General features: G+C 36.7%; 1 protein-coding gene across 1 annotated transcript; it reads right to left on the reverse strand.

Moving 5' to 3' along the window:
* Positions 1–234: 234 nt before the first annotated feature.
* Positions 235–7,874, reverse strand: imp4 (IMP U3 small nucleolar ribonucleoprotein 4). Its single transcript, XM_077561587.1, has 9 exons — positions 7,719–7,874; positions 7,125–7,233; positions 6,962–7,045; positions 6,761–6,870; positions 6,398–6,530; positions 2,577–2,731; positions 2,387–2,481; positions 2,227–2,300; positions 235–582 (listed from the first exon to the last, which is right to left on the reverse strand). The coding sequence occupies exons 1-9, from the start codon at positions 7,719–7,721 to the stop codon at positions 470–472; spliced, it is 876 nt and encodes a 291-aa protein (XP_077417713.1). The 5' UTR covers positions 7,722–7,874; the 3' UTR covers positions 235–469.
* Positions 7,875–11,125: the final 3,251 nt, after the last annotated feature.

The following is an 11,125-nucleotide window of genomic DNA, read 5'->3' on the forward strand; positions in this document are numbered from 1 at the left end:
GAGATGGGCGTTAACTTACCTCTGTCATGTAAATGAACTCTACTACGTACTATCTTGACAGTTTTCAAAACGACAGCGAAGCTAACAGCGACACTAATACCAGAGAAAAGGCCTAAAACCCTCCAATGTACATGGTACTTGTTTTGTAATTACATCACCACTTCGTCGCAATTGCAATTTTTCATTTTTAAGTATCGTGGCTGTTATTCAAGATTCAAAAGAGGAGCAAATACAAACCAGGCAATGTATTTTATTAAAACAAAAATATTGAATAGTACATGCAAGAGATGTGCGTCTACAAGATATCATCACTTGTCAAATACTGCTAATATCTACAGTGGACATATTGAAATTGTACTGTTTTAATGGTAACTCGCCAATTAAACATCTGACTTAAAAAAAAAAAAAATGAAGTCATTCTATACACAACCGTCCAAAAGTAAGATTATAATAAATATTTATTATAAACCTATTGAACACTAAGAAACCTCCTTTTCTTGGAAGTGTGGGTATATGTGTGGTGTCGCCACTCGACATCTGCTGTGTCCTCGTTTTCCAAGGTGCCCAGTTTGATCATGTATACTAAAAACAGAAAACAGGATTGAAGATCAGAGAACATCTACACATGTAAATGTCAAAATGATTACAGGACACAAAAATGAACCGCTTGTGTACTTCATGAACTGCATTGGTTTGTCCAGGTTTCAGGCCTTTGGAGTTTCATGGCTCAGACCTGCCCACTTTAGTTTAAATGATAATGTATAATTTTACCCTTATCAGTGTATCAATCGCTATTGTGGTTCTGACGTTACTTCATCTCATAGACCGATATCTATGGTGAAAGACTTGTCAAAGTAAAACCTCACTAATGTTTCTAGAGATGAAAATAGTCTGCCGCTAAGCAGTTTAAATTTTAATAAACATGTTTACTATCTAAAAAAATCAGTTGGTCATTCATTAAGTGGCAGTGTGTGTGTGTTTTTTTTGTCTTCTGTATTTATGTATCCTTTAACCAAGCAAAAGTATTATTTTTTATTGTTATGTCAATACTTGATTATTCAATAGAATTTTCAGCAGGATATCCAAATACCAACATATTCGAGAGCTGCAGCCCTAATTACAAGTACTCCATTTAAAAGCATTCAAACAACAGAGTTAAAGACATTTAAAAGCACATAAAATAAAATAAAACTGCTTGCAAAAGAGTGCACAATGCAAGAACATTATTTTGGAAAACATGATTTTAAAAATGCTTTGTTGTTATAAAAATAAAAAAAAAAGCAGACGTTTAAAGTTTTTTTTAGACTTTACGCCGATCTGATCGACTTGATCGTGATCAGCCGACGCTGTAGATGAGGTTTTCTTCTGAAGACTCAGACACATTTTTTATAAGTATCTCTTGATAGTGGAATAGTGTGTGTAGCACAACACCAGTGTCTGCCAGCTCTTTCTGGGGGATCGTGCAATCAAACGTGGGATTTGACTTCCTGCAAGTTGTTCTGTCTGATATTTTTCTTGGTCTTCCATTTATTGCTTTAACTGCCACTATTCCTGATAACGGCCATTTCTTAATTATATTCCCAACAGACAATATTGGCATCAGAAAACGTTTTAAGTATTTCCATTTACAGTGTTCAGTTGTTCATGTAGGCTTTTCCAGACATTTTTTGATGGATATAAATTTAACTTTTTTGACATGTTATAAGAATGTCTCATCTTTATTTTGATGCATTTGAAACCAAATTTCGTTACTTGGCTTGTTAATGGACAATATAAACTTTTACCCAAACCTTTGATTTCCCATTGTAAATAAAGGCAAAATATATATATATTTTTTTCTTTATTCCACCCCGAAAACAACCTATTTTTATTATTTTATTCCTTGACCCAACGTGAATACATAAGGAATTTGAATGATAAGCGTTATTGATAATGGAATTGTGATTGCTGATTTTTTAAAATCAATTCCCACCCTTGTATCCACATAAAGCTGATGTTTAGATGAATAGCCAGGTCATTTGCATGCTCAACTGTGATTCATTGCTATACAGTCTGTTGTAATTGGTTGTTGTACCATTAATGATAGAGCCCTTTTTTTCTCTTCTTACGTGAATAGAGATCCGGCACAAATTCAGTTTAGGGATGAAATCACATCTTAGATTAAATTATGCACTTTGATTGAGAGTTTCTTCCCAGAGTTCTAAATGGGTTTCAGTTTATACTTACACTTCATTTCAAACCTGGGCCCCACTTCTGTCAGTTCTATGCTCTTGTGGTCTTTTTTCTTGTAGGTGTGATGTCTGTTAAAAAAAAAAAAAGATTCTCTCTTCTTAACGCACATGATACAATATGGTCTTTTAAAATGAGAAGGCACCAATCGACTGACCTGAAAGAGATGAAGTCCTCTTGGTTTGCAAATGTGATTACACGCCTACTGTCCTCTTTCGGCACTGGAAAAAGATACTTGAGGATATTGGATACCTGTGCAAGAAGGTTTAATCAGGTGAGCTAACGGACAAATGGTGAGAGACGCGATCAGTGGCATGTGAGCAGAGCACGGTTGAGTGAGTACTCACCCGCTTGCCAAGCCGTGAGGTGAAGTTGTGAAAGATGAGATGGGGGAAGGCCTCGGACATGGTGCCTATGTCTGGGACATCGTGCCTCATTACCACATTATAAAGCGTGAAATAAGCTGTGGGCCCAAACGGCAGGTGGCACACCACTAGGCCATCTGCAAATATGGACCAACAAACAATGTCAGCCTGTACTTTCAATCACACGCCAGTTTTATTGAAAACCTTATTTTACAAATGTGATCCTACTAGTTGTGCCTAACAGCCTACTGTCCTTGGTTAGAGGGACTGTTGAATGTAACATGGAAATGAAAGCAGATAATAAACAGTGATGGAAACCGATCATTTTCATTTACTATGAGTTATTGCCATATTTGCCAATTAAAAAAAACATAAAACAGATGCCGAGGCTAAATATTCCCAGCATCTAATGTACAAAAATAAACCTATAGCTAAGCTAAGCTAAGCTAAGCTATAGATAGATTTTGTTTTTTGGGAAGACCAGAGAGCAAGGCCTTGCAATAATTAAAACGACAGGAGATAAAAGTATGCGGTACATCAGCACCGCCAAACTAGCATGAGAGAAAAACGGGTGGTAAAAAAATAAACTATCTTAGTTTTTTAATATGTAGAATAAAATGAAGTAATTCAGTAATAAATAACGCCCCCATTTTATTTACACGTTTAAAATCTTGCAGCTTTTGAAACAGTTTCTCTTTCTTGCCTTCAAGAACAATTACAAACTCGGTTTTGTCCTGGTTGAACTGCTAAATTCATTGACATCCATGACTCCATATAAAAGACATTATGTGTAAGTTTTTATGAATCTGCATTATACCTGATGTCATTTAAAATCTGTAAAATGATTGTCTCTGTACTTTGGGTCATTGGGTCATCCATAAAACCAGACTAATATGTCTGTAAAAAAAAAAATATATATATATATATATATATATATATATATATATTTCAGAAACAATTTAATTGGTTAAAAAAAACAGCTTTTCTAGTATTTTACTTATAAACATTAGGTTGGATACAAGTCGATAACTTTAAAATGTTGTGGTCTAGATTACTTTTCAGAAGGGGCTTTACCACTGCCGTTTTGTAAGCAGTGGGAAGACAGAACCTTCACTGGAGGGAGTAATTCACATTTAAAATCAGTTCCTCAAAGAAGCCATATAATGTTTTTTCAAGTGATCCGAGAACTTGGTTTAAGAGGCAGGTTGTTGGGATTTTGGTTCATCTTGTGACATTTTACATATTTCAGAAAGAGCACAAAAACAGCCAAGTTTTTCAGCAAATAATGGAAAATAGTTTCCAAGTAAAATATGTGCATTCCCCCATACAGTAGGGGTGGTACAGTTCTTCCAATCCTCGATTCGATTTGACTTTTGATTTTAGGGTCACGATTCGATTCTCGATTTCTCACTTTTTGTTGCTTTTTCTTACAGCACAGAGGCATGTGCCCTTTTTAGACTAGTCAACTCTACGACCATTGGTTTTATTCGTTAAATTTCGTATAGTAAATATTACATTAGTTCAGGCCATTTCAAAAGATGGGCTGCATACAAGGGAGGCAATTCCCGTTATTCTTGTGTAATGTGGGTCACATTAGGCACTGTTGGTCAAATTTACAATCCAATTGCATTAAGGCATTGACAATGCTTTGGCATTATCTGTGGTTACAGGTATGGTTGTATTTTGTCTGTCCAGTTTCCATTCTAGTAGTGCTTACTTTACTATTTCTGACAAACGATCACTTGTATATGATTCATAGATGTGATGTTGCAATACCCCCGTTATGTGTTATAACGGTCATGTAACTCTCAGTTGCTCATCCAGCCAGCTGTTGTTAGGCAACTAACTCAGCATTGCTCAGACCCCGCTCCCAAAACTTTTTCTTTAACGTCTTCATGGAGAGCAACACTTTTGTTTTAAGATGTTGGGCATAGTGTAGCGCGACTCAAATAAACTAATTTAAATATTTTAATCCAGTGTTTTTCACCACTGAATAGGGCTGCAGATCGATAAATATAAAATAGCCCTATAGTGTTAGTTTGCTTTTGCGCGAGCTGAGTTCTGTGAACGTTTTATTGCAACTGAGGATAGTTACCGGGATTAGTGATAGTGTTTTTCTAGTTGTCAAAACTACATCATGTCGTTCAGCGCACATCAAAGCATATCTTACACACTGTCGTCTTTTTGTCGACACAATGAAGGCAAATATTTCCACACTGGTGATTTATAAGAAGCAGGAGCGGCTTCAAGCTCAGGTGGCGTCGGTGACAGTACCTCGTTTGAACGGGGAATTGGTTTGCATGTACGCGCGGCATCCTCTTCTTCTTCAACTTATTTTCTTTTTCGCTTATTTATATTCACAAGGCATCTTGGTCTTTGTGTTAAATGAACTACTTGTACACGCAGCACCGTCCCACTCGTTACGAGCCTCGCTTGAACACACTGATTTATGTGTGGCGTAGGGCTGGGCAATAAATCAAATTAATTCGATTCATCGTCATTTTAAAAATTGAATGGTTAAATATTTGCTTAACCGTGAAATCGATTTTTGTCTTCTGGATGATTAAAAGCTGCTGTTCTTATGTTCTGTTACATCCAAATGTTTTTGTGAGTTGTAATTTTGCCCAATGCTGGATGGGTGGTTTACAGTAGCTACCAACTACCTAATTGTGGCAGTACAAACTATGAAGGTTAAGTTTATGTTAAAACTAATTTAGAATCAATATACATTATTGTTGTCTGAACATTTTGCACAGGAATTATTTTTGAATAAATGAAACCTTTAAATAAATGTTTCTTGGATTTATTAGATTAAAATAGATTAAAATCATAATCGTCCTGAATTACTGCAAAAATCGAGATTTTATTTTTGGGCCATATCGCCCAGCCCTAGTGTGGTGTTGTCACCTTATTTTCTGTCTCAATGCCACAGTATGTATTTGTGTATCAGTGTGTATATGTGTACAGTAAGTCCACGCTTCTGGTCCGCAACCCACCGGAAATAATCAAGCCGATGTAAACAGACATGATGATGCAGTAAAAAAACACACTATTAGAGCGATATGGAAACCGATTACATGATTTAGCGTGGTGTCACATAAATATAACGTCTTTTATTAAACGTAGAACGTTAAAAGCTGAAATCAGGTCCTTTTATGTAACTACATTGTCTGTGCGTCGCGCTTGCCAACGGAGCATTCCGATTCAGCACAATGACCATGTATACGGGCATAACTCTGTCTGCCACATAAGTGAACAGGTTATCTCGAATGCTGTCACAAAAGATACATTTCCTTTTCTTTAATATGGGACATGATTAGATTCTGCTGTTTGTTTCATTCAGTGTGCGGGGAGAGGCAAGACTTATGGCAGAACAACTCGTGGCTGCATCACCATGACAACGCTCCGTGCTCACAATGCCTTGAACATCCGACAGAACAGTGACGCGCTAGAGGAACTTTCCTAGTCACCCGACATGGCTTTGTATGATTTTTATTTTTCTCTTTCCAAGCTCAGGTGGGGTCATCAAGAGGACCCATTTTACTCAGGGAAAAAAAAGCAATAGATGACATCAATATGGCCACTATGACTGAGCTATGGAGAATTCACAAAGATTATCCCAGTAGAGCCTAAATGCATGACAGAGAAGGCTGGAAAAGTGCACTAAACTACAAACAAGATTACTTTGAAGGATAAATCTTGTCATTTAAAGTTTTGATTTAAAATATACCTTTCGTGAAACCAGTCCTGAAAGCTTTCTGAGACACCCCTTAAATTGAATTCTGAAGAAATTATAAACAAACCTGGCTGTCCTCTGGTTTCATGAATGATGACTAGGTCAGTGACGTTGTTGGCTTTGCAGGCTCGCACCAGTGTAGCAATCTCATGGTTTCCCCTGTTCATGCGTTGAGCTCCGGGAAACATCAACTTTACCTCCTGTCTCAGAAGAAGGGAAGGTATGTATGTTAATTGAAATTCAGTTAACCCCAACTTCATTTTTCGTCAAGTACAGCAAAAAAATATATATATACAACAATAATATCGAGCAAATACAATTCAGAATCGACAACTAAAAAATACACGAATATTTGTTTTTTTCTCACTACCTATGATGGTTATGGGTCTGACACGGTATGTTAAGTAGTTTGAGCCAAACTGAGCCGAACCTTGGCAAACATTTTAAGTCTGGAACTCGGGTCTCTGGAAGTGGTGACCATGACTTTTGGATCTTCAACTCCCGCCCATTTGTACTCATCATCCATATGTGAGCTAACACCTGGAAGACACACAGTGTTTTAATGAAAATCAAGGGAATACATATTGTGTAAGCCTGAGATATTGGTTATTAGCACTAACATAACACTAACCCTCTGCACCGTCATCGTCGTACTCCAGAAGTTTCTGGAGCTGTAATGCATCTTTGCGTACCTCAGTTGGAAGCAAACAGTTTTCTACAGGGAGGGGGAAAAACGTGAGGTCGATGTCATAACTACGCTATTGCTGTTTATATGATGAGCATACTATCCATACCATCGAGAGCACCCTTCAGCTTCTGTTTCTTCTCTTCAATTGTTCGGAGCCTGTCTTCTTGTGCCTTCCTGTACAAGTACTCCCGCCTCAATCTCACCTCTCGACGAAGCTATCATTCAACATCACATAACAAAGCCATCACATTAAATGTAATCGACATCATAAAATAGGTTTAAACCATCTCGTGACGCATTCTTAGATGCACACAGGGAAAAAAACACAAGTATGCCCTTTTTGCTTTACAAATACAATTTACAAAAAAACGTCTTTTGATTATGATGCCACTTAACGACAAAACAGAGTCCTACAACTGACTGGAAGATATGTGTATCAACTACCTGTAAACATTCACGCGCGCATAAAGTAATTAATTTCTGTTATATTACATGATCAATATTGTTATGGCTGAGTGAGTAGCCACACTGCAGTTACATCAGAAAGTTTAACATCTATTTTCGTGGTGCAGTGAGACTTTTACAAACACTAAAACATACCGACAGTCCGACACACTTTTCTACTAAGCCAGTATAAGCAACATGTTCTTGTTCTACAATATACTTGACGTATTTGTATAAGTCGTATGAAAATCCTTACCATGTTTTTACGTTAGTTAGCAGGTAGCAACAGATAGCACTTCCACTTCCCACATGGAAAAGAGTCGTGTATCCAACAGTGCCCTTCATTGGCAAATATTGGGGCCAATAGGAGCAGTCGATACTAGCATATGGAAAATAATTCAAAAATAAGAGCTACAGATCGTAAAACGCCGTTTTAAGTTGTAATGTTGGGTCGATTCAAGCAACGTTGTGTCTTGTAAAACTTTATTGATTTTGATTTGCTAAAACAACACATCTATAATACACATACAATAGTGTGCACGTGGGAGAAGTTCTTACTTTGAAGTTCCATGCTCAAAAGGCCTTGTTTCCAGGGAGCACCCTGCCCTTGTACAGTATAAGCGAAGTGTGCATTAAATTTGCGCATGCGTGACAATCAAGTTTAAAAAAACAACTACCAAACAAAGCTGTAATTTGAATGGCGGCGAATGGAGCGATAAATATGTTTGCGTAACTGCACATCTTAAAGCTTGCAACCATTGTTTAAACGACTTTCAGCCTTAAGTGACAAAATGACAGGTGCACTTGGTGCCATTTTAACTGTCCTAATGGAGTTTATCGGCAAAAAAACAAACAAACACCATAGCAAAGTGTTGACATTGTTAACATTTTTACTGTTTTATTTTACATTTTACCTGTTTTAGATTTCATTATAGATGTGTTGATGTAGGTGTAATTATGTTAACCTAATATAACCTAATGAGTAATGCTTTTGACATTCTTGCTATCTTTTCTACTGTTTTACCAGACATGAGAAAGTTAATATGTTTTGTTTGTTTATCTAAGAAGTCTAGTTCCTATTTGTCAGAAATCCGGTTTTCAAAAGTTCAAGGACGATCTAGTTTACTGGCAAAATGCAAACTCATTTTGTACCTCACGGGATGACAGAGGCGTTTCCTCATGTTTTGAATAAAAAGGCTGTGTGGGCAAAAGAGCACACACACATCTTGGATGACACTGCTTGGGTGATATGCAATTGTGTGACCAGAGATCTCTGTAATCTTTCAAAAGCTAGATAAGACGGAAGTGTACGCTTGTAAACCTCTGTTTACGCTTCCCAATTTCCAGACGGAAACGAAAGATCCAAACGGACGTATACGACGCTAAAATTATTATTATTATTTATTTATTTATTTTTTACACATTATTGGGTGTCGTGTCCTCGGTCCAACTCCCAGTAAAGTGCACACATTCAGTCAAATAATAAGCACTTAAATAGGCTTAACTGTCGTGTCCCGGCAGAGGGCAGTCAGTAAGGGCATGCTATGCACGTTTAAAATAGATTCAATAAAAAACATCAACTTCCAAATCAGCGCTTGCCCCGTTAGACTCCATACGTTATCAATGACAAGTTGGTAGCAGGCTACCAGCCGGCCAACCCATAATGCACCGCGCTGCCACGATGCGCACTTCGCTTATTCCGATTAGAATGAAACCGAATGACCAAATTTAATGAAAATTTTCCATATGTGTGGATAGTAATTAGAATAACAAAATACCGAATTCAAAAGTAGAACTTTGATAACTAAAGCGGGAGAAATTTTCAGGCTAATTTATGCTGCCTTGCTCTTCATCTTTTTTTCCCCTTTTTTTTTTTTTTAGAAATAAAACACTACGTAAATAATCTGTATGAATGAAAAGAAAGGGGTGGGGCTGGGGTTTAATTATCTGAATTTTTAATTTTCCGAAAACACTTTCGAGATTAACCGGATAAACGTTTTCTGAATAATCCAGACTCAAATTTGGAACTGTACTTAATTATATATATATTTTAAAAAAATGGTGGTTGAAAGTTTCTTCTTGTTATGTAATTATAACATTGAGGGTGATGTTGGGACAGGGTGCCTTTCCGGGGAAGAGTGGAAGGGTGGTTAAAGTTCTTGAGAAACACACTCCCGATTAACTAATGGTGCTCGGTTTGCTCTGAAGTGTGTGCCAACTCTGACCAATGGAGGATAGTAATGTGCCTGACGTGACACGTGACAAAATAGAAGACATATTACTACTACTACTTGCGAAGGCCATGGCGACTTCACACCAGAACTTGTCTGCAATGGCAGTTTGTGATAAACTGCTTGAAACTTGTTTCTACCAAGATGTTACGTTAATAAAAGTGTAATAAAATAAAAATATAATCTTAACAACTGTGCTAAATAGACGACAAAACTATAACTTTATAAATCATGTAGCATTTACATCGATATGTGCAATCAGGTCACTGCACCACATTCCTAAAACATTTTTTCTAGGTTAATTGAAGACTATTATCTGTAAGGCTGTTAATCTCTTGTGCCCTGGCTGTCCCTGCCATTGGGTAGCGACCAGTATAGCCTCTTTGCCCGAAGCGGTCAGACAAGTTCCAGCAAATTCACGACTATTTGCTTTTGACTTTGGGCTAAATTGTCATCAAGGGATTTATTTTTTATTTTTTATAAGGAGAGCTCAGTATTGTTCATTCGATTTGACATCATCATTGCTCTCCTTTAAAAAGAAAAAAAAAAATTCTCTTTTTTTATTTTTAAAATATATATACATATATATATATATATATACACACATATACATATTTATATATTTTTTTGTATGTGCGTGTGTGTGTGCGTGTGTGTGTGCGTGCGTGCGAGCGTGTGTGTATTCATCAGTTCACCTAAAGCCCATTAAAAAAAATCCCTTACTAATAATATAATATAATAATAAATTGCCAAATGCAGAAACATCAATGTAAGTTATCACGATGTAGTGGCTCTCGCTAACAGACAGAATTAAGTAACCAGAATTAGGTTAAAAAATTCTATATATGTAGACCATGTTTCTAAAAATTTTGATATTTGGTTTTTATTTGAGGCAGATATTTTTTCCATTAAAATGTGATTTATGAGGAGGTTAGACCATTCGTCAATATTCAGAGTTTGTTTATTTTTCCAGTTAACAAGAATTGTTTTTTTAGCGATAGTAAGGGCTACAAGTGTAGATTGAAATTGTTTATGTGGTAAGTCAGTTGTTGTTAGGTCACCTAGCAAACACAAGTTTGGAGATAAAAGTATCCTACAGTCCAAAATAGCGGAAAGTTTTTCTAAGACTTCAGTTCAGAAATACGTCATCAAGGGATTTTTTTCCCCACGCTATGCTACCCAACAAAATATCAGTATCAGTCCCATAACGGTACATACTGGTCGGTCTGTGCCAACCACTCACAACTCCATATTTTCTGTCCACTTGTTTTGTTTGCTTAACCCATGACTCCTTAAATCTAGATTATAGGCGATCGATGGCCCCTAACATTAAAACGTTTATATGAAAAAAAGATTTGCAGCTTATTAAGAAATAGGTTTGCTTTTATTGGACAAACCAAACATAGTCAAACTCACACAGTGTAAAGATGGA

The sequence above is a fragment of the Vanacampus margaritifer genome, chromosome 3 (genome assembly GCF_051991255.1).
Source record: "Vanacampus margaritifer isolate UIUO_Vmar chromosome 3, RoL_Vmar_1.0, whole genome shotgun sequence".
NCBI lineage: Eukaryota > Metazoa > Chordata > Actinopteri > Syngnathiformes > Syngnathidae > Vanacampus > Vanacampus margaritifer.

Coding starts and splice junctions, on each gene's coding strand:
- imp4 (XM_077561587.1), bottom strand. Junction 6,871..6,961: donor CGACGATGACGGTGCAGAGG/GTTAGTGTTATG, acceptor TGTGTCTTCCAG/GTGTTAGCTCACATATGGAT. Junction 2,482..2,576: donor CCTCACGGCTTGGCAAGCGG/GTGAGTACTCAC, acceptor CTTCTTGCACAG/GTATCCAATATCCTCAAGTA.